General features: G+C 31.4%; 1 protein-coding gene across 3 annotated transcripts in view; it reads left to right on the forward strand.

Annotated features, from left to right (window-relative positions):
* Positions 1-25,570, forward strand: part of LOC107070160 (neurotrimin) — a 236,039-nt gene that overhangs the window by 196,588 nt on the left and 13,881 nt on the right. For all 3 annotated transcript variants that reach the window (XM_089176864.1, XM_089176865.1, XM_015328090.2), the window contains 3 exons: positions 16,788-16,995; positions 17,731-17,889; positions 23,661-23,789. In XM_089176864.1, coding sequence (XP_089032990.1) covers positions 16,788-16,995; positions 17,731-17,889; positions 23,661-23,789 — 496 coding nt within the window. The remainder of the gene's footprint in view (positions 1-16,787; positions 16,996-17,730; positions 17,890-23,660; positions 23,790-25,570) is intronic.

The raw sequence follows: 25,570 nt of genomic DNA on the forward strand, positions 1-25,570 counted from the left end.
AAAAAGGAAAAAATAGAGGAAGGAAGGAAGGAAGATAAAAAGGGATTTCTTACGATTAAAGGGCGAAAAAATACTGAGAGAAAGAGAGAGAGAGAGAGAGAAAGGAATAAGGAAGGCACGTACGTAAACACGAAACGTTTTCATGAGAGAGGGTGGGAGAAAGAGAGAGAGAGAGAGACACTTAAAATCGGAAAGAGCTTTACTTGGAGAAGTTTTATCTTCTTTTATGTAGTGCATCGGAGCCAAGTAAAGTTTATGTTAGTTGGTCTCTTTTCCAGTCGGCCAACCAACCACCAACCATCTCATGGAGAAAATTCTTCTAATGGACAGACGACGACGGACGCGTCGCGTCGACTTTGTTGGACGGCAATTTTAGTAAATTACCTTTTGGAGGATGCGGGACTGTTGAAGTATTCATCGCGCGTAATGGAGCAGCGAGACTAATTCAAACTGGTCAACGTATTCGACGTTCGTACTAAAGCAAAATTCGATTAAATATTCAAACGGTCTGTGTGGATGTTTCACGTTCACGAAACTTCATCATCATCATCATCATCATCATCATCATCATCGTCATCATCATTATCAACGTATGTTGACTTTTCTTAAAGTCTTACAAGATCAAAGTGGATTCGATCGTTCAACTGTACTCTTCCAGGAATTTCTAATGTAATATCGTCTTCCTTACATAACTTACATATGTAATATTATATGTCAGTGAATGGAATGTAATAAATTATGTCTCATATTAACTTACTTGTTAATCGTTGGACATATATAAATGATTATGGGTAGTATCTATTCTGTCCATGGTGTGTTTTCCATTTGGAATAATTTATTACTCTTACCACTCTCTATTTTGTATTTTTGTTTTTTACTACATATCATAATCGTTTATGCGAACTACTTAGAAAAAATAAAAGTACAGTGATTACGTGCGACATGATTTGCATCGTTGGATATAAAAAAGACATTGCAGCACGCATTTCTCTTAATTTACTATTCAGAACGCAGCATGCGTTACTAAAACCATACACCTAAGTCAATCAAAGTTGAAGCATTAATCTTCGTTCTTCTCACCGGGGATTCTAGCTTGGATTAAAAAAAAAAAAAAAAAAAAAATAAAAGAGAAGAGAGAGAAACGAAAATCGTGATGGGAGATTTTTCTTTGCAAAGCATCATCATTCCCTCCGTTGATCTACGATAATGATACCGTGTACATCCGTATGTCAGTCGAGTTACGAAAGAAAAATGAGATCATACACAATAGTTCTAACTAAAGAAAGATAAATAAACATTCGATTTTAATGGATAAAATTATTCGGACACATTAAAAAAATTCTACGTTGAATTTACCATCAAATGATTTCTATCTCTCTCTCTCTCTCTCTCTCTCTCTCTCTCTTTCTGTTTTACACATAAAATTATTTCTTTTACTTTTTTCATTTTTATCTCTCGTAATTACATTCGATTACGTCAGCAAAATGTCCCTAGAGTTCGCGAAACGACTTAGCGACTTTCCAGACGCGAGCTTTTGCCCGAATGCGATAATATCCGGTTCGTGGAAATCGATTCTACGAAGAAGAAGAAGAAGAAGAATTTCGAAGAAAACGATCGCCGAATTTTCTGTCCTTTTGCCATCATAGAATTCGAATCCAGGAAACGGTTTTACTTCGTTGAGTTTCTCTTCTTCTACTTCTTCTTCTTCTTCGAGGCGACGAGAAACTTTTGTTTCATCCCGATCTCGATTCCGATCTTAATCGTAACGATTAATTGCTTTTGGCACGAAGAAATTTAGATAAGGAAAAACATATCTTACTTTATTTCTTGGCTTTCTTTCTTTCTTTCGTAGGCTCAATGTTTCAGGTGAATCACGTTATTAGAAAATGAAATAGAATATTGAATACAGTTTTTCCTATTCTCGATCTTCTCTTTGTAAAAACTTGTTTTTTTTAACCAGTTAAGAGTGTTTGACGACTATATCCGTCAGGGAGATGTGGCAAAATTTGGTGTTATGACATCTATATCTACTCTGCGCACAGATCGCCACACTTAACTGGATAAGGTTTCACTTCAAACTTGTCTGATCTGCACACACATTTTTTTCTTTTTTTTTTTATTAACGTTAATGGTGCCCAAAAAAAAAGGTATGTTTGTATTAATGATTTATCAAGTATCATTTAACGTGTCAATTTATTCGATTATGAAATATGCCAGCCAACGTTTGCCTGTACTTTCTGTCCATTCTATTTTGTCTTGAACGACAGCTGAACAATTCACGGGTGTACTCGACGTGTCATCTATATTTATTCATGAATTATTAATGAGATTTTCTCTAGTGACCATAAGCGTAAGAGGATATTTGGACATTTTAAGACAACTAGCAGCGTGTACTTTTAACACGAGATTTCATTTTTTTTTTTTTGGAGGTGAGAGTTTCTCATTAAATAATTATTTATAATAACATTTTTCTCAGGTAAAATTGTATATTAAATAAATAGATAAGTTTAAATCGTGATATTTAAATTTATATTATTTAATTTTTATTATATTATATTTAAATAAAATTATGTAAATTTGTTAGTTATATTCTATAGATATATATATATATATATATATATATATATATATATATATATATATATATTTTTACCAATTTATTATTAATATCTATTGAATATTTATATATTTGTTTTATGACAACATTGTTATAATTGAACGTATACAATCTATCGATTATCGTGCAGCCTTATGAATAAAATATAGAAATATGTTCCCGACAGGAACTATTATTTTTATGCGAATAACTTGTCTTCTACTCGCTTAACAGTCTAATTAATTTTATAACGAGATCCTTGCATATACTCGGGAAAGATAGGGGAAACGGGGGAGATGAAAGAGCACTCATCTCGCAGGACAAAAAGTAAAAGCATATGTAAAATGATAGAGAATAACGTGGCCTCCGTTATTACTCGTAATATTTTTATCATTATTTTATACCATTGGGATCTACAACGTTCAGATTGTTGTTATACTCTAAATGCATTCTTTTTTTTTTCGGTAAAACCAAGTAGGTTAATGAAACATTCATGATCGTAAGTTCTTGTAACTTTTAATAATGTATAATATATTTACTAAAAAAAAATCTGATAAAACTCGCGTGAGTGATAAAAATGTTTTTACCAAATTAATATAATGGTACAAAATAATTCGGTAATTCAAAGAAACTAAAACGTATATATTCATTTCAAAGCATACTTGAGAAATGTAAACTAATAGTATGTCAATAATATTTACACGATCATTCTACTATATTTCACGTTAAATTATATCGTAACAATTTGAAATACCGTCGAACAAATACATTTTACGCATCGATAAATACACTTCAACGTTAATTTCGAATATAAAATAGGAAAATGTTCTTGTATTTCTCTGATACATGTTTTACTGTTAAATTATTACGTCGAAATACGGGTGACCGTAGAAACATTTATTCTAAATATATATGTAGGTATATAGAAAATGTGCATTGATAAGAAAACACGGACAGAGTCAGAAATATTCATTTACAATATTTACATATTAACGTTGCAAAGAAAAAGAATAAGTTAGAAAATAACTTTTGTCTTTCATATATTATGATATATTCATATAATACCGTAAAAACCAAGGTGATAAATGAAACTCATAAATGAGAAAGAGAAAATGATGTTTTATGTAGAAAAGGAGTAACTTGGTAATACGTTTTGTAGTAACAGACTAAATACCATCAAAGAGTGTTGTATAGTAATCATAGTATTACAGTACAAATTTGAACTATGGAAAAAGGAAAGATCTTGGACGCTATTATCATGTATATAATGCATTCAACCGCGGAAACTTACAGACCGATCTTACAAGGGATTAGTTTTATGGCAAAAGCTTTGACCAACGTCGTCGTCGTAGTCGTAGTCGTAGTCGCCGTATTCTGTCCAATAGCAAAGTGTAATCGAAGTTTCCAGGTATGCAAGAGCTACCTATATTACTGTCAGCTATAATACTCTATTAGCTAAGTGAACTTCACATCAAGATATTTCCTGAATTAAACTTGCCGTTTTGCTCCTCGAAGCACGACGGTATAATTGAATCTGTCATTTAGTACTTTCTCCATTTACTTCAAACGCGCAAGTAGTTTCGACGATCGTAAAAGTTTACTTTTACCTTAGCCAAAGTCTATTTTTATTAAACTATAAAATAACGATGTTTTTCGTTGGTAAATTTTTTTTTGTTCACGGACTTTTAAAGAAACTTACTAAAGTTGAGCATACCCCCAAGAAATATCTTCTTATCTTCTTCTTCTTCTTTTCGAAATAAGAACATTGATGAGTTCGATAACTTTTCAGATAAATTGTTTATATCGTATGGACATATATTTATTTTATTTAAATACAAATTAATTTCTCAACAAAAATCACTTAATAAATTTTATTTTGATGGTACGAACGTATTTGGGTTCTTTTTTCAATAAGAAAAAATACGATATACTTGTTTCATTTATTCACAAACTGTTTTAAGGTTTCATGAAAGCTATAAAAAAAAAAATGAAAAAAGATTTTCATCGAATAAGTTCTTACCATGCAAGAACTTTTAGCTTTTATTTTCTCATCTTTACGTTTTAAAGGTTTCAAAGTACTTTTCGTATCAATCAATTATTACACACAAAATAAATTACATTATTTATTTATAGATTTTATAAGTATTACATTTGAATCAACATATTTGTCAAATATTAACGTGTAAGAATGATTAGAAATGCAAACACTGAAACAATAGGAGAAAACTACTCAGTATCGAGTAGAAATGTTGCCAAAGTAGAGAAGATATATATTACGAAAAATACTACGGTTTGTCTCTACAAGGTTTTATATATCGAAAAATGATGAGGATTGCCAAATCGATGTACTAAACGGGTTTAACGGTCTACGAATAATTAGGCTATTGGCAGTGCGCCTAACTTTGGGTAAAGCTCAACTCCTATAGCAGATTCGAACAAGAAGAGTACAGCAGGCGTTCATGTACCAGCCATTACACGCATTACCACCCTCTACCCCCACACCTGTAATTCTCTTTTTTCATTTTCTTATTCATCGAATCCGTCTCTCAAATTTCCCAAGATGAATAAAAAAAAAATACCGAATAAAAGTTTTAATCTTCGTTTCCTCCTAAGATTTTTTTTTGGAGGGAGAAAATTTATTACATCACATTTTATATTTAAAATATATATACTAAATAATAAATTTTAAATATATAATTTATATTTAAGTTATTTTATATATTTTATTATTATTTTTTTTATTTATTAAAATTATAAATTAATTTGAATTATTTTATATTATTTATAAATTATATTTAATATATAATTTTATATTAGAAATTAATTTATTTATTAACAATAAATAATAAATTATAAATTTATAAATTAAAAAATTAAAAAAATTAAAATATTTTAAATATTTATATATTATATTCATTTTACAGTAAAAGATTCAACACGTAAGGTATTGGTGAAATTGTATCAAATTCGTTGTTGCAAATGAGAAAAAAAATTAGATTATAAATTTTCATTCGAAATATAATTCCGTGGCAAGTGGAAAGAAATGAAAATCTTACTACGGTATGTGTGTGTGTGTGTGTGTGAGTGAGTTCTTTTTATTTTAAGCTTATACGAATAAAAATAAATTTATACGATTCACGTTAGATTGCAACGTCTAAATAGAAGATGGGTTTACTTCCTAGGACTGTATTCACCCCTTGCAGAGTTTCCCTTTGGCACATCCTATGAACCACCCCAGGTGGTTCATTGATTTATACGAGTTTCAGATACAATTCGTAAGATTTAAATAGTAGTTAAAAATAATTTTAACTTTCGACTCTGGTCTCTCTCATTTGCATAAACGCATTGGAACGCGTACAATTAAGCGAGTTAAGGAATTTTATTGTTAACCGGACTCTCTCATTGTCGGTCCAATTCAAAACAAGATTTTCAATTTTACCAACCGTGTCTACGAAAGAGATTAGAACCATAACTACCTGAGCGGATTTTACAACGAGAGAGGATTTAATTAAATTCGAGTTTCCTATATCTTTTTTTAAAGGTTCCTTTTTTTTACATTGGGTTGTTTACTTTTTGGGGATTTCTTTTTTCCATTTTATTTTTTTCAAAATAGGAAAACGTGTTTTAAAAATATAAATGATACGACGTTACTCACTGACGAATAATACTTTTTGATACTGTGTTAGATTTGCAAGAGTTTTACTTTTTTCTCTCGTTTGTGTGTGTGTGATTTTACGATATATTTATGTAGGAGAGTTTTAAATGTCGAAGATGTAGACGAAAAACTAGTATTCAGTTCTTTTCTTTATATTTTATTTTCTGGAAACGAAAACTCTATTCAGAGACTAAAAGAAAAGATTAGGAAGACCATAAAACCATAAACAAACCTAAGATTAATCGAGATATATTGGTGCGATGAAAACCCTTTGTGCAGTGTCGGGACCTTTAAGGAGTTTCAGATTCCTATCTAAGCACGTACGATACCATAAAAGCAGTAATATTCCGATATTCTAGATCAAGTTTCTTTATACATAGTTTTCACTACTAAAAACTATAGGCTGCACCCATCGGTGGACTATGGGGTGGATCCTTATGCTATTGGTTAATAAGATTCATAATCTTCTTTCGTCTCCAAAGGGGTATAGGTCATTTCTGATATAAAATATGTGGAAAGAAATAAGTAAGTAGCCTTAGTTAGTCATCAGTCGTAACAGTCGCAGTTGTATTATAAGTCGTTATCAGTTGTAAGAATACAGTCGCTCATCTAAGTTGTAATCGTAAGATTGTGAAACTATTATTGTACTTTTTCTAATACCTGTTTTAAATAAATCTTATTAGTAGGATTAAACTGGGTGTATTTTCACCTCGCACCTCGCACCTCGCACCTCGCACCTCGCACCTCTCACCCTAAAAGAAATTCCCTATATTTATATAAGAAAAATATTTGACAATTTTATATTAAAAGAAAAATCTTGATAGTTTGGTCTAAAACATATGGCCGATTTGTAAGTAATAATCGATTCTATAGAAACGTACAATTCAGTAGGAAACTTTGTGGACCTCTGTACTTGTTGTAAACAAGCGTACGACAAAGTTACTCGTTCACCGAACTAGAAAGAGTATGCGCAAACTTTTAGCTCGAGTATCTCAAGATCGCTTCAAGAGAATTATTGAATAGATAGAACCGAGAGAAAGAAAACGAGAGAGAGAGAGAATTCTTGGACAATTTTCACGAGTTTACGCGCCGAGTTGCATCACGAAGAGAAATACTTCGGTATTTATTTTTTAAAGAATAGAAAAGAAGAATCATAGTTCTTCTTTTCGAAAAGTCCAAAACACAAGAACTTATGAATCCATTATTTACGAGAACTTCGATAGAGAGAAAAGAAGAATTCTTTTCGAAGTGTTTTAAGTGTTTTCGAAAAGTCTTGAGAAATCACTTACATTATGACAAATCACTTTTTACGCTTCACAAGTATTTGAAATGTTTGACTTTTTTCAAAACAACGAAACATTCGAAGATCAAAATTGTGAAGGATTTTTCTTACCCTCATCCCACGAGAACATTTCCGATGTTATTTTCTACGAAATTAAATCACCATCTTTTAAAACTAAAAACTTAATCTTAAGCTATAAATTCAATCAATTATAAGAAACAATTAGAAAGAAATCAAATGTATTTTAAATGTAATCAATTTAAAATACATCTTTTAAGTGATTTTACATTCCTATTATATAAATAATAAAAAGAAAAATAATATATCTAATAATTATTGATCGTATTTCAAAGAGTTGTCGTTGGAAAAATATATATTTGACATTATCGATTATCTCGATAGGATAAAAAGATTGTAGTTCGTATCTCTGTGAAATATAAGCGTGAAATTAATAAAGAAAAAAAAACAAGTAAATATCTATTGCACAATTCGTTGAACAAACTTATCCAAGGGTCCGAAAGGAGATCAACACTATCACCGATGTCATGGTGTAAAGTTAGCATTTTTCAGAAACACGAGCCTCGCTATATAATCCAATAGGGGTTGCAAGGGGGTGAGGGGAGAAGGTTGAGAATGATATCCATGCAAAGGATGAGAGAGTATGTCGACCGGTTTCGAAGTAAAATGTTACGTTATTATTTTTCTGGAAGGTAGCCAGTCGAGGTTGCACGAATTCCCTGGAAATAATGAAAATTTATTCTTGAAACTTAGCATTTTCGGGTCAACGATTTCTTCTTTCATCTTTCTCTCTCACTTTCTTCTATATCTGTCTATCTACTTTCTTTCTTTCTCTCATCCAATTCCTGTTTACCGACTTATCTCGTACGTTAACATTGGCACACAGCAAGATCATATGGCAGTATCTTGCACATTTATATACTGGTTATCATCGTACACACTCTTAGCAATATAGCGAAAGGTGTCAAGTATATTTTTTTCCATTTTTTTTTGCCCATATACCAAGATATCTTCTTTTAGATTATATTATCTACCGAATCCTTTCGAACGACACGATATTAAGATGATACTTTCGTAGTATCACGTTTTATCCAACAACGTTTGCAGTTTCAATACTCGTTTGCTGAGAAAGTTTCTTCTTTTCTCTTTCTGTTTTATTCTTGATTTTTCTCTCTCTCTCTCTCTCTTTTTTTCTATCTTTTTTTCTTTTTTTTTTTCTTTTTTATGTGTGTACTCCATCGTCTATACGGTGCACGCGTTACGCATTAATTTTCGTGATTCCCGGTGAGTATAAAGTCTCCTTGGATTACCAAGGAAAGCAATCAAACGTTACGACTAGTTGTAAATTAACTCACTCACTCACTCACTACCTTTTCTTTTCTTTCTTCTGTTCTTATTTTTTTTTTTTATTCTTTTTCCGATACGTTTAGATGAATTCTTTTTTTTATCGCAAGTTTTGTAATTTTAAAGGTTCGCAGAGAAAGGTAATGTCAATTCATATATCGATTTTATAATCGTAGAATATTTATGGGTTTTACATGAGTACGAATAACGAAAGATTCAAAATAACTTTTTAATTTCAAGGCGGATTTTTATTCTAATAAAAACAAACAAATTAAAATATATTCAATCTTAATTAATAAAATTGAACTAATTATAAATGTAAAGTGTATATAAGAATAATTTATATCTTTTATTTCGTTCTCATTATAATTTGACAAATCTTTAAATAACAATGGATATACTTATTCCTTTTTGTTTTTTTTTATTCTTGCAAATTATTTTTACCTTTAACAAACCGGTAAAATTAAAGAATTCACATAAAACAACATAAAAAAATAATCAATTACAATTTATTGACATTTATTCATATAAAAATATTGATCGACTTAAAGATGTAATTATCCTTCAACAACAACAAAAATTAGTATTTTTCTTTTAAACATTATCAAATCTTAATATAAAGAACTTCTAAGTTTAAGTTTAAGTTTTCTTTTAATTTACAAGGGAATTATTAGATAAGTTTTTAATAGTTTTCAAACGCCTCTGGTCTTCTTACTAACGTTGTAACTTATTAAAAATGGTTTTATTAATGAAAACGTTCTAAAAGGAAAAAAAACAAAAATGGAATATATAGTTAAAATCGCTAATAGTTATCTTGACACAAATTGATTGATACTTCATTTCTTAACTTTTTTAAATACTTTAAATTATTCTCGATATTCTACACTTACAATTAGCTATTGAAATATCTGAAGTTTCCTTTTTTTTAAACGGATTGACACGTCGCGATTAATGAATTTAAGAAGAAAAAAAAAAAAGAAAAAAAGAAAAACCACTTAAAAACACGTTCGACAATTCGTGAATAGAATCATAGAATGTTGGCAGAAGGAATTACAGACTCAAAAACGATTTTCACAAAGAGGAGGAGTTGGAGGAGGAAGAGGAATGTCTTTTAATTAGACGACGAGTGAAAATTTACAAAACGTGAGGAAGTACCTACAGTTCGTGACGCAAACTGGTCTCATTTACTTTTAAATGCGTAATATGAAAGGTGGTAGGATGGTGGTGGTGGTGGTGTCGCGACACTCGCCCCTTTACTCTCCCCCATCCTTTACTATCCAGCCTCCCCTTCTTCCCCCTTTTTCTTTTCGCGCATTTCACTCGGGGGGAACTTTAACACAATGGACGCATTTCTACGCATTTCTAGCGTCATCTGCATTCCAAGTGGCCATTGTGTAATGCTCGTAAGAGTCACGAGCACATGCCCGTAATAAGAGCCTACCGGTACTTAACATCCGAAACGTTACCCTTTAATTTTGCAACCCTACTGTAAGAATTCATTCTAACCCAGTTTCACCGAGTGAGTTCACTGAAACGTTACCACCAAGGCACTGCTTTCGTCAGAAGAACGAACGGTGGGGGGAATGTGGAATGGGGAAAAGTAGGGGAGGGGTAGGAGGGTTGGTCCTTTCTTTTTTTTCCCATCAAGTGAGATACTTTAAAAATGTATTTCACGCTTTTTGCTAGAATCATATTTTCCGCCTTTCTTTGATATGTGAACATTTTTTTCCAATTTTTAATTCCTTTCTACTCGTATTATTTTCTTTTTTATGGAGTTGAATTATTAGGCATTTCTAATATCATAGGAGGATTCTCTTTTTGTTTTTAGACACAGTTTATATCGAAACGAAGAAACTTTGTAATTACGAGATATAAATTTTGATATAAAAGTCTGGACTGTTATTATTTCATTTTTTAATTTTCAACGATCTACGTTGAGAGATGTAATCAAACATACAAGATAAATGAAAAACTAATTACCCGCGGTTATTATTCTATTATTATATTATCATATGATGCTTATCACATAAAACTATAACAGTGTAATAATTTAAAAACGAAAAAGGAATTAAAAAAGAAGGAAGAAGAAAGAGAGAGGGGGATAAAAAGAACACTGAACAATCAAAGAATATATTATAGCTCTATAAACAGATTTAAAATTTAGACAAGGGATGGAAATCATTGAAAATAGGTTATGAGTATGCGTAGAGAAAATTAAGCACGAAATGGAAACGAGAGGAATAAGAAGAGAGAGAGAGAGAGAGATTTCACAAGGATCAAAAATTAATTGATTTCTGGTACGATCAACAACATCCGTTGACTATGGCAAGTCCCATGTAAATTTACATTCGAACTGTACGCGAATACTATGTGTGAAATAGACGAAAAAATATTTTGTAAAAGTTGCATCACAGATAGTTCTTTTAAATTTTTTGTTTCTTTCCAGTGAAAAATATTATTAGCTGTTCGATATTTGATAAGTTTCTTCTCGAGATTTCCACGAATATCTGTTGAAATTAATTAACTCGTTAAAATGATCAACTACAACACAGTTAACAAGTATTTATAAGAATTATTAAACGAAATAAATAATATAAAAAAAGGGAATTGCAATCTATTACGTTACTTTCGAAAAGAATTTAGTTTTGCAAAGAAAAAAAAAGAGAGGAACTGAGAAGTTACCTGTAAAAAAACTTTTTTCTTACCGCTTACCACCCGTCCCCGCATTATCTTTTTATTCAACGCTATTCGGTATCGAAAGAGTATAATTATGTCATTTTTTGTAAAACATTTTCTTAAAGCCATATCGTTCGAAAAAATAAAACGATTCCTCATATTTCTTTTCTAATAAATATATTATAATTATATTAAATATAATAATATAATATACAATCTATTATATATTATAATTAAATATTATAATTAATATTATAATATGTAAGTTAAATAATATAATATTTTATTATAATAATATATATAATATATTAAAATTAAAATTATAAATATATAATAATAATAAAATAATATATAATAAATTAAATAAATAAATAAATATATATATATATATAAAATTTTATTTTTTAATTATTTATTAATATATTAAAATTAAAATTATAAATATTAAAATAAAATTATATATATAAATATAATTTTATTTTATATAAAATTTTAATTTAATTAATTTAATTTTATTTTATAATGAATTAAGAATCCTGTAAATAATTGAAAATTGTTCCAAAAAAATTTACAAATAAACAAAATTGTTTAAAGCATATACATATATATTTAAAATTTCACTTTATTCGTGTAGTAGTAAGAGATGAAACTTCGATTTATGAGGATTTGCTGCTGCTCGACTATGTACAAATGAAACGTAGAATGAAGAATAAAGAGAGAGAGAGAGAGAGAGAGAGAGAGAGAGAGATATATATGTATATATATGTAGTAGGAGATGAGAGGAATCGTGGTTTCGAGTAAAGCGGAAGGACGACGTTTTAGTTGGAACCTCGTGGTCACGAAGAGAAACGGAAACGGCCGCTTCTGTCATTGTGTCCTCAGTTCGCACCACACGCTCGAATTCGAGACGCTTGAACGACGTTCTCTGACGTTTCGTGTTCGATCGTTTAACGCCCGATTAAATGCTGCTGGCGTATTACGTATTGTTGTCCATTCCTCCTCCTACGTTCTCTGACACTTTGAACTACGTCCTAGACCGTTGCCAATACATTTTCCTCCAACTCCTACGAAATTCTCTTCCATGTCTGATAGCTTGTTCGATTTCCTCGAACCGTTACGTGAATTACTACCTCTTGGATATACCTATTATATATATATATTGTATTTCATTTATATACTTACATATTTGTTGTACATATGTGTTACATAAATATTTGTTCACAATAATATTTTGTTATATAACACACGAACAAAATTTCTTTATTTGCGAATACAAATTTCGATGAAGTAAAAAAAAAAAAAAAAATAAAATAAAATAACTTGGAAAAAATTTACGTTTAACATGACTAATATTTTACGCAAAAGCGTGAATATTTAATTTCATCTTTTGGAAGAAGAAAAAAAATTTGCTACTGACTAGTTCAAATAATCCAGATGTCGTTAAATCCTTCTTTCTACTACTACTACTATTACTACTACTACTACTTTGGTATTAAACGATCCTCGCCTTTTTCACACGCAATGTTCCTTCCTGGTGTACAAAGTCGAATAACCTCCGAAGAAAAAAGTCTGGGGAGATAGAGAGTAGTAGTATGGGGATATGAGGTAAAACGGGGGTACCAAGGGGTAGACAGTAAATAGAGCAAAATGAGTAAACATAGAAAAAGAAGGAAGTGGAAAGAGGCTGAAGAACTTTCTCTCTTTCTCTCTTTCTCTCTCTCTCTCTCTCTCTCTCTCTCTCTCTCTCTCTCTCTCTCAAAGAAAGATTAAAGAGAAGAGATTTTCTAAAGAGATGCGAGAATTTGCTTTGACTTCTCGAACGGTGGCGGTGGCATTGGCGACGAGACAGTGGGGGAGAAGAGTATGGGGGTGGGCTACTGGGAGAGATGGGGGTTATGCTTTGTGGGGAATGAATTCTTGTAGCTTCGTTGCAATTACCTTTTACTATCAATGCTAACGATGCTTTATAAGTTTAAACTTATGTAGAAGACAGTACTACTTGCATCGGTGTTATTCGAACAATAGACAGACATGACTCCCCTGATGAAGTTCGATGTCGTCCTTTTGTCTTCCTACTTCTATCTCTCTTTATATATATATATATGTCTGTATGTGTTTATGTCTCTCTTCTGTTCCTCTACATCTATTGAATCTCATTTAAAACACGAGATTTTCTTTCTCGATATCACTTTATTTCGTTTAACAAAGATTTCTCTTGTAGGAATAAAAGAAAAATCTACTTCACCTGTTGCTTTCAATGTTAATCGTTAATCTTAACAATTAATTCATTGAAATAAGTAGACAATCAAGAGAGATCTTAGAACAAATTCTAAACACTTTTTTAATCGAAGGTATTTTAAAGACACTAAGAATCCTTTTTATTTAGAAATTTTTAAAGATACAAAATCTATCAAATACTATTCATAATCAAAATGAGATTCTAAGAAATAAAGAAAGTAAAATGATATAATATTCATTGATATTATTCTGAGATGGCATATTTGGTACCATTGAGATTCCTGTTTTCGATATAACATTTCGCATAATTGGAGGTACAGTTAATCCCAAGACATTCCTGCAATATTCTTGATTCCGTAATGTCTTGTCCTTCAATTTCAAGTATTTCAATATAATAATAATTGTAGCACGTTAGGAACGCGTATCATAACCATATATATCATCGACGATTCCATATAAAAAAAAAAATCAATCAAACAATTAATTTTTTTTCTTCAATAAAACTAATTTCGATAAAACCTTATTAAAAATAAAAAAAAAGTTTTTTATACAAAATAAAGAAAACTTTACTGTTCTTTGATTCTATCCAAAAATCTTTTTACTCTAAGAGGTAAAACTGATAGTAGGATTGAAATTATACAATGATAATAATTATGGGGGGAAAAGGGGGAGGATAGGATAATATTCGTGATCGAGAACGTGTTGAGATGGCTTAACTGAACAAGAACAGGTTTCGTCAGTACCTAAAGTGGTTACGTCAGCTAGAAGGAAGAGGAGGTGGTCTACTGGCTAAACCAGTTCGATCGGAGATGCAATTCAGTAGCCACAAAGCACCGTTTATCGGGTATGCTATATACCGTCGACGATAACCCACCCACCACCATACTACCTACCCAGAGAGCTGTGAACGGCAACAATGTGTAAAAGCAAGAGGAGGAAGAACAGGGTAGAGAGGAGAGGAGTGGTGGGTACTTCGATGGGTGGTGCTTTAGGGTACACGAATTGGAGTTGTACGGGATGAAGAAGAGGTTGGAAGGGGGAAGGGAAGTGGCAGTGACCGTCGTCTATACGAGATGCCTCGTTTCCTCTGTCACAAATGGTCCGAACAGGGGGAAGGGGCTTTGTGTTGCTAGGAAAATGTAGTTTGTTTTGCCTTCCGGTGCACGACGAAAAATAATCAAACGCAACGCGGATTTATCTTTGACGTTTTAAATTTCATTCTTTCATCCAAACTCCCCCATCTCTCCCTTTCCCTTTCCCGTCTGTCCATCCGTTCACTCGTTCGTCCTGTATCGCGGGATAAAGTGATTTTTGTTTTTTTTTATCACTAAAAATTTCACCGAACATATCGTTTTGTCGATTATCGAAAAAAATTGTTAATAATCTTTTTTTTTATCGTTTACGAGAGATATGCATAAATTTGACGCTCGAGTATGCAATTTTGATCAAAGTTTCATTAATTAATCATATCGGCAAATCGTTAGTTTTTGTAAGCAAATGAAATTCAACTAAATATTATAATTGTTAAAATAATAATTATTTTTTTGCTACGAGACGAGAAAAAGAGTTATTTCCATGTAATAATATGTGAAATGACCATGAAATAACTCTTTTTCTCGTCTCGTAGCAAAAAAATAATTATTATTTTAACAATTATAATATTTAGTTGAATTTCATATATATATATATATATATATATTGTAGAAAGATTTTATAAAAGTTCCAAGTTGAATATACAATGATATAAAACGGAAAAGGGCTAAACAACTTTGACCTCTTTCTATATCCCTCTTTCTCTCTTGCTAAAAGAGGGAAGAAGTTTCGAGAAACTGTAGGATATATTTTTGAAAGAACAACTTTAAGAGGAAGAAGACAGAAAGAGAAAGAGAGAGAGAGAGGGATAAAGAGAGAAAGATAGGGAAAAGGAAAGAAGAGAATAAAATCAACGGTAGGTTTTGACGAAAGAAAGAAAGAAAGAAGAAGAAGAAGAAGGAAAGGGTCCGTGCTTTTCACAATTTGCAATGTAAAGTGACCATCAAAAAGCGTACGTCGGAAACACACCGAGAATTGGAAAATAAGTCGGAGAGAAGGATACTCTGCTGTTGCTGCTGCCTTCTTCTTCTTCTTTCCAGTAGGTGGAAAATCAAACAACCCGGTTCCCTTCTTTCTTTCTTTCATTCTTTCTTTCTTTTCATAGTAAGAACGAAAGTAACGAAGAAAGATCCGTTTCGTTGTCAAACAAATCGCCGTCCGGCTTGGAGAAATAATATCTCTTTCTCGTCGAAAGTGCAGTCGATTCCGTAATGGTGCATCAAAGAAACTCTAACGAGCTTTATTTTCACTGAGATCAAAGAATATCTTTTGTATCCCTTTTTATCCAAACTATGCTACGTTTGTTACATGTCCTACGAAATTTCAAATCGGTACAAATTTAAAAAACAGGTTCAATGGTACGCGTTGTTAGAATAGAAATTTCATATTGTATTTAAATAAAAAAATTTGTTTATTTTTTTTTTTATTTAATCTATGTACTTTATATGTCATCTGGAGTGTTAATTTTATATCGATGAGTTATCATATTTTCTAAAATAAAATCAAAATGTATATTTGTCTCTCGCATATATTTGATATTAAATGTTTCACGATATAAATATTATCTCGTTTTAATTTTGCAATATATGTATTTGTACGAATAAAATCGTACGCATTATAAATGTAGAAATATGTAATGATTAATTAATCATAGCTAACGCGCATACGCGTGGTATTTATATACATATACATAGAAAACGAAATGAAACATGACTGATTAAGCATACAACAATCGAATGCAAAATTCGTTCGTGAGAATATCGTTATTCCCTTATTATTCTCAACGAGAATAATATTTCGTATTATATTTTATATATAAATTCGTGTACAAGAACGTTATATTGTATATATTATTTTGACAAAATTCGTAAAATTGTATGTTACAGGTTGCCTGGTTGAGAGTCGATACGCAAACCATCCTGACGATAGCTAATCATGTGATAACGAAAAATGATAGAATCAAAGTAACCCACAGTGAACACAAGATGTGGTACTTACATATACGTGATGTCAACCCAAGTGACCAGGGATTTTACATGTGTCAAATAAATACCGAACCTATGAAAAGTCAAACTGGTTTCTTGGAAGTTGTAGGTTGGTTCACCGTATTCGTGTAGTTAATAAATAAATTTTACTTTTCTTTATCTCTCATATTTCTGTCAATCGTCAAACGTTTAAATGAAGTTGATCGTTATAAATGAAAATATAAAAACCATCGATGAAAATGTTACAAATACATTGCTAAAAGATCGCGTTCAGAAATTAAAAAAGAAACAAAATATATAATAAAAAGAAGAAAAATAAAAAAAAGGGAAAGCTATTAACCTATGACGTAAAGTTGTAATCTTACTGACATGATACTAGATATCCAATATCAAATCGTCTCTCTTGGGGAATAGAAAGAGTGAAAGAAGAACGTGTTACGCGAATATGACATTTCGTCGATGTAACATTTGCGACAATACATATATATATACGAATTGCATTGCATGTTCAATCATTTATTTTTTCTTTTCTTTTATATTTATTTTTTGTATTTTTTGTATTAAAAAGAAGAAAGAGTTCAAGATAGATAAGTATATATATACTTATACATATATATACGTTGGCAGATAAAACGTTCTAAACCACAAAGGACTCGTTAAAAGTTTTCTTCTTGAGTAAAAATGCGTCCAGTGCTCTTTTAATAATTTCGTATTAAAAAGTTTTTGAAATTACGAGTATGTTACTTTTCTCTCTCTCTCTTTCTCTCTATCCCTTTCTCTCTATCCCTTTCGTTCTAACTATTTTGAGATTAGGGTTTTTCAACTAAAATTCCTCTTTTTACAGTTCCTCCAGACATTCTTGACAATTCGACGAGTACAGACATGATCGTTAATGAAGGCAGTAACGTAACATTGCGGTGTGCAGCAAGGGGATCACCACAACCAAACATCACTTGGAAACGTGAGAACGGCGAACTTATATCTTTCGGTAATGGTTCAGGAGGTAAGTAAGACAAGGAACTTTTCCCTAATGTCACAATTTATATTCTCCGAAAGAAACGATGAAAAGACTGATAAAGAAAGTGTGTCTATGTGTGTGTGTTTGTGTGAGAGAGACGGACAAAAACATAGAAAGATAAGGAAAAGAACATTTTTATACTTATCGTATAATAATACCACGAATTTCACGTTTAACTCGTAATTTTTACGAATACGACAATTTCATTCGAAATTCAATTTTAATTACGATACCCCTCTCTACCTCCCGATGGTTGTATAAATTTCTTTCCAAACTTCGATTCCCTGCATTTACGATTTTGCACGATAATAATGATAACAATGAAAATACTAGCGTTGAATAATAATCGACGATAAATAGGAATTGGAAAAATAAAAAAACCAAATAAAGTAAACCAGGTCTGATACAAAAATGACTAAATAAAATGGCCGGAAAATGAAACGTTTCAAATTACTCCTGGAAAAATAATCCCGCCATGCAAGCAATGATATCGCGTTTGGAAAATATAAGAGCGTAGAAAAATATAAAGGAAAAATTAATGTAACAAAAAAGAAAAAAGAAAAAAAATATGAAATGTATTGAAACAATATTTCATTTAAATTTAATGAACAATGAATAGAAAGATTTAGAAAGAAGATTTTATAATTCGTGTTTAATCATTCACACCATATTTAATTCAAATTTTGATGATAATAATTTCTATGTTATATCTTTATATTTTAATGTTATAATTAAATTTAAATTAATTGAATTAAACATTATTTATATATATAAATTCGTTCTGTATAGTTACTCTTTTTTGGATGGTTTTTTTTCTTTTTGATAAAGGAAAGGACGATTCGTTAGAATCTAATCGTTTGTTCCATTTATCACTAAGGATCCCTGTCCATGGTGGTAATGGTAGTGGTGGTGGTCCTTTGGTCTTACGCGAAACTTCATTTAGAATTTTATCCGGGCTTATCCGCTTACAGTAGATACACTCGAATGCAGACATTTTCCAAGCTGAGACACGACGGCAATTCATCATCCGTTCGTCTTACTTGCGAGGCATTTACTTGCACCAACAGAACTAACTGTTTCATCTTCTATATTGTTATATTTATTACGGACGTTGATGGTAGATGCATCAAACAATTCTACCGGTTAACAATTTTATAATAAATAAACCAACAAACTAAATTATAAATACACTTTAAAGTCTTATATTTTATTCATTTGCAGATACACTTCCGTTGATTTTTTCTAACTGCACATAGTGCATCTTATGATAAATAAACGTTCACTTTTTTTTTCTAGGATTCAAGATGTTCCACTGTTCGTATTCACATTCTCAAAGTACTATCAAAGATAAGTTTTTACGATAACGTCTTACCTATATCATTAGACCTGCATTCTAACGTTCGGTCACTTTATCTACGAAGTATATTTAACATATGTACGTATTTACATACGTATAGGTTTTATAAAAGGATACATAGGGTATATCTATGTAATATATAAGAATAGATATCGCGAATTGAGAGTGCTCTCTTGAATATTTTTTTCTCAACCCTTTTTATCATTCTTCTCCTTCGGATCACGTTCACTTCTTCCTAACATTTATTTTTAAATAGGTAAACCTTTTAGATTTTATCCTCGACACGGATCGTTTCAATACTTTTCATTTATTTTTATTTTCAAGTAAAAATTATCTTATCAATTGTATCATCGATTATAAAATAATATTGATCAATTAACTTTACAAATAATTACAAAAAAACAATATCCAAATAATTGCCAACAATGATCTTTAGAAATCTGTTATTCCAAAATTTTATTACAACATTTGTGATATCAAAACTAACTCGCTCGCGTTCAATGATTGCTAAAAACGAACAGATGAACGAAATGATAAAAATATTTGTAAAAAATTACGAAAATTACAGGATAGGATATTTTTTTGGTCTTTTTTTTATGTGTGTGTGTGTGTGTTCTCGTCCAAGAGAGAGTTCAGAAGTAAATTGCTTTGACCATTCAACTCTTCCGCTAGCAATGCCACTGGCATAGCCATCGTATCTCTCTTTCTCTCTCTTCCTCTTTCTCTTTCTCTCTCTATTTCGTTACTAGTGTTTCATCTCTTTTACCTTCACGCCTCCTCTCTTTTCATTCCACCCCATACACCCTGTCACGGACATACTCGACCTCGCTGACGTGTGTGTGAATAAAATCCCGGGCAAACCACCGAACCTATTTGCTGGAAACTGTCCACAAATACGAATGGGAAATAAAGTTTCATCACCGTGTGTGAGCACGCAAAGTTTTAAAACCTTTGTACTTCGATTGGAGAGAGAGAGAGAGAGAGAGAGAGAGTAAGAGAGAGTACAGGGGATACTTGCATTCATGCCAATACTTTACCGAGCGCGGTATGAAATTTCACGATTTTTTTCAAAATGTATTCTCTGCACATTGAAGGTTGTTGTATCTCTACGTGCGAACATATTTAATTATAAGACATGTTTACACTCACTATTACTATTTTTTTTTTTATTTTTAATGTTAGTTCAAATAAAACATAAGTTGAATTATATTAAAAAAAAAAAAACGTAATCATTGAATTTTTTAATGAACACATGAATAAATATGCAAAGCGATAAAAACCTTCCAGCGTAATTTGATAAACGCATGACAAGATAAACATAAAGTATTATATATTATATTAAAAAAAAAAAATTAATAAAAATGAGAGAAACGATGTATAATTACATTCCTTTCTTTTGTCTTTAGTTCTCTAAAATATAGGGGCCAGAAAAAAAAGTATTCGGTGATATTAATGTACACATACATATATTGGAAATAAAACTCTCAGCGGTGCATTTTCAAATTCTACAGTAGGATCCATATTTTTAATTAAAATAAGACAAATGGGATGAATGGGTTAAACGGAAAGATTACTCTTCGATCTCCATAAAATCCCTGCGTAATTTTTTGTTTTTTACATTGTTCTACACAGTCAGATAATATACACATATATATATATTTTTTTTTGCATGATAGACGTTATTTCCGCTATGCAATACTCTTCCTATTTTCAACAAAAATATCCGAATCGAATGTGTAGCATTTAGATGAGTCATTCTTTGGCAAGGAATGGCCGAGTGTTTCATGTTTAATCGAAATCCATACTTTTAATTAAAATAAAACGAAGTAGAAGTAAAAAGGGAATGATAAAACGGAAAGTCGATTCGTATAAATTCGTCGATAAAATCTGATCCGGAAGGAGAGGACAAATTGGAGATGAAAGAGAAGAACATACAACTATAGTGTATCGTGCGAAAGTTCTACACGGAACGCGTTTATGAAGTACTAGGGTATGGGAAGGGGTGAAAAGAGGGAGGGGGGATTTGCAATTAAACAAAGAGCTTGAAACCCGTAACGTCGTCGAGACCAGCTTTGGCACGTTGATATTTTTCTATTTCTCTCTCTCTCTCTCTCTCTCTCTCTCTCTCTGTTTCTATTTCATTTTATATATACCTAGTGTATATCTATCTCTCTCTTTCAAGCAGGTGACTAAAGGGAGTCGAGTCAACGGTGCAACCATTTCAATAACATAAATTGCCTCGTGCGGAGATTAAACATCCTCGTGGTGGTACTGGCCAAACTTCGTACTCGGGACGAAAATTCAAACCGGTGAATACTACCGCGGCAACCAACCACCTTTTAGTTTCCCTCTCGTCCCGAGATTTACATGCAACGCGTGGCCCGTGCTTCGCCTCTCTGTCTGCGGTTCCCATGTTCTCTTCTTCTTCTTCTTCTTCTTCATCATCATCTTTTACCCTCTGATAACCCACGCACTACTCTTTACCATTATATACTACTACCACTATCTCTTGCTCTTCATCGTAATCGTCGTCGTTAAATGCATTTTTAAAATTTCTCTTGTTTTTGAAGTGAAAACTTCTTAGAATGAAGGTGATTTGAAAAAATGAAACTATATGAAATGAAATGTAATTATTTTGTTCTCCCATTGGGACCTATATGCACGCCAATTACATCAAAATTGAATCCTGTAATGATTACGAAAGCATTCACTAGATTAGTCGCATTGCAACTTACTTTGATTCTATTTCGTTCAAGATGTTGCTCGAGATCCGTCCCGTAGACGATAGAATGGGGTAGAGCGCTTTCATAGCGGACCCGGCAGGGCGTGGCGTAGAGTGGGCATGAAGAGTGAGGATGCGCGAACATAGTGCTACGAAACTCCTGAATAAATTAAGACCCGCATTTCGTTTAATACGCATGCGCCAAGATCTATAATTCTACGGACCCATTATGTCTAACATTGCAATGAGACATTCTTACTCGGGACTCCTTTGCGGCATATTTACAAGAGTTTATTTATCAAAATTCTATTTTTTGATCTAGAATTCAAGAAAAATGAAGAAAATAAAAGTCGGTAATTATCTGGCAACATTTTCTTTTTAATTTGATAAACTTTTTTTTTATTTGATACAGTTGATTAGCTCGTATTTTCTTCTTTTTTCTTCTTTTAAAAAGAGATTGAAATAATTCCGTTTAGTCAGAAATAAAATGTCTATATTTAATGAAAAATGGACGTACGATCGATCGGACGTTGATTGAGGCAAAGACTGATTAGCTGATAGAGAACGAACGATCGTTAATTGAGACGTGTTCATGCGTTAACATACCTAACAGAGAAAGATAATTCGTTATGGTGGTAGTGGTGGTGGTTGGTGGTGGTAGTCGTGTTTTAGCTTTGTTCTCTCGCGAAGGAAGATAATCGAGCTCGACTAAAATGAAAATGAACAAATAAAAGATAAAAGATTATAAAGAGAAAAGGAGAAAAAGGGAAAGAAATAAAATCGCAACGAAGATGAAATAAAAAAAAAATAAATAAATAAAGGTCTCATTTTAAAAGTAAAAAATGCATAGAAATAAATTGTATTATAAATGATATTTACTATATATTACTTATACGATGTTTCAGCAAATGAGATTTCTCTATTCATATCGTTTTCAGATTATTATTAAAATAAGGTTCACTAATATAATGGTCTGAATAGAAAAAAATAGCAAAGAGAGACTCCTGCGGTTTTATATTATCTCACTAAATACGTGATACAAAGTGATATCACTAGTTATTTATTTCATATTATTATCGTTACTGTTTTTTTTTTATAATCTTTTTATTTTAAAATAAAATCTTTTATCACATGTTTTTATATGTATTCAAATAAATAATCAACACGATGTATTAAATAACGTATACATCGTTAATGTATCTTTCGTTATAAAATATTATTCATTGTGTTCGTATTTTACGAAAAAAACATAATTGATTCGGTAGTAATGGAATAACATATAGTTAGACTTAGTCGCAAGATATTCGACTTAAAGCAAGAAGTAGCCGACAAGTGTTTCGCTTACGCGATGGAAATGGTTTTGTTCCAAGGAAGTATCCGAGATATCCGATGTTTACGGAGATTAGAGCAATCGGCAAAACCTTTAGGTTGTTGTTAGCAGTGAATTAGTATTGGTGCTGCTTCACAGAAGTAGCAAAGCATCTCGGTTTGGCTGATATTAATTTTGGATCTAACTTGGGCTAACGAATTTTTTTATATTTATTTTGTTACAGAACAATATTCGATTTTTAATAATCTAACATTTTATTCTATGCATTTTGTATGTTGTTCAAAAAATGTCTGGTTCTCTTTTTTTTTTATCATATTATATATTCAATTGGACATATTTTGTTGCAGTTAGCAGCATCGAAGGATCAATTTTCAACATCGTGAGAGTGAATCGATTACAGATGGGAGCGTATCTTTGTATCGCTTCAAACAGTGTTCCACCTACCGTCAGCAAGAGAATTATGCTTATAGTACACTGTGAGTATATTTAATGAGGAAACTTCAGCCTCGATGAGGTAGCTTAATCCTTAATCGTATAGCTCATTAACAATTCTAAAATAGTGGTCATCAACGTATGTTTCCTAACCCTGTAACATAGAACTTTTACTTTAACGATTCCTTATATTTTAATTCTTAAATATTTAACAGTGATAAAAATTGTATAAAATACGCTTTTGTTCGTTTACTGTGTTTTTCTTTTTTTTTATACTAGGAAGGAACGGTCCATTAATTCTTTATATCGTGTTGATATTGTTATTTATTTTTTTTTATTATTATTCTTGCTAACAATCAACGAATTTCTTTACGAGTAACTGAACGTAATAACGAATATTTGAAAAAAGAAGCAAAAAATAATTTAAAAAAAAAAATAAAATCTTTCGAATATATATTCAATAGTTATTTGTAAAGGTAAAGCTTAAAATTCGATCCAAATACGAAAATTTAAAAAGATAAATCAAAATAAATCCTCTGAATGTATGTACTACCATTAACTCATCGAAAGATTTACGAAATCACATAGCACAGTCTTTGAAAGGACATCGTTCGTGTGTGATCTCCAACGATGGGAATGGGCTAGTTGATACGTTTGTCAATTGAGCACTTAAGCGTTTCTCTTCCTCGCACGAGTAAAATGTTTTGCAAATTCATTCGTACACTTTTTCAAAACTCTCTCTCTCTCTTTTTCAAACGTAACGACTTGTTCGAAAGTGCTTGAAATAACGTCGAAATTTTTAGAAAAATACTTCAATATTAATTACTTTGTTGGTGGGTAGTATTTCACAATTTTTATCAAATAAATGAATAAAACAAAAAATAAGCTGGATGTATTCCATACGGGGGAAAATTAAAAAACAAAAAGAGGTAGGTAGAGTATAACGATGTATACATACATTTAGAACGAAGTTCGATTATATCAACATAAAAAATAAGATAAAATAAATAAAAAAAAAATACGTTTTATCTCTTACAGCTCGATTGCTAAACTTTTTGAAATTCAAATTAAATTTCAATACGCTTAGATGATGGCAGGAGGAGGAGTAGGAGGGGTTATTCAAATTCAAAGAACGTTCACAAGAGTACTATTGTGAGTAACTAGATACGTCGAAAATGCGACTCAAGCGACTACTCCGGTGGGAGTGTACGATGCTGCTGCTTCAATCGATATTATCATCGCGAGAATTCGTCTCTGCTTTGACATTAAATCCGCAACAGCAGCCATACCCCTCTTTTCGTCCAAATAACGCGTTTATTCCTTCTCAATTGCGAACGTTCAAGAGTACAACGAAGTTGCTTGTACAAATTGCAACCTACGATTGCAACTCCCTCTTTCTCTCTCTATCTCTCTCTTCTTCTTTTTTTTTCTTTTTTTTTTTTAGTTCGAATTGCCGAAGGGTAATTCAAACTTGTTTCGCTTGTTTGGCTTTTGGCTTCGACTTTTAGAAGCCAAGAGGGGTAAAAGGGAGAAGAGGGAAGTGCACGACGGAAGTGAAATTTTTCCAGAACTGTTCTAACGAACTACGAACGATACACGTGAAAAGAGAGAGAAAGACATATACTAGAAAATTATCTAAAATCAACTCAAATTAAATTGAAAATAAATATTTAATAAATTTACGACGATATTTATGTATACCATTTCTTTTTTTACAAGTCTCTGTATGTCTCGCATCTGTACATCGTAAAGCCGAAATAGTTTGATTCGTTTTATTTGTGTGAATAGTTTGTATATATTTCGTATTGATACCTTTGGATCCCTT

This window comes from Polistes dominula, unplaced genomic scaffold (genome assembly GCF_049000335.1).
Source record: "Polistes dominula isolate Pdom_NZ unplaced genomic scaffold, Pdom_raw_medaka contig_12, whole genome shotgun sequence".
NCBI lineage: Eukaryota > Metazoa > Arthropoda > Insecta > Hymenoptera > Vespidae > Polistes > Polistes dominula.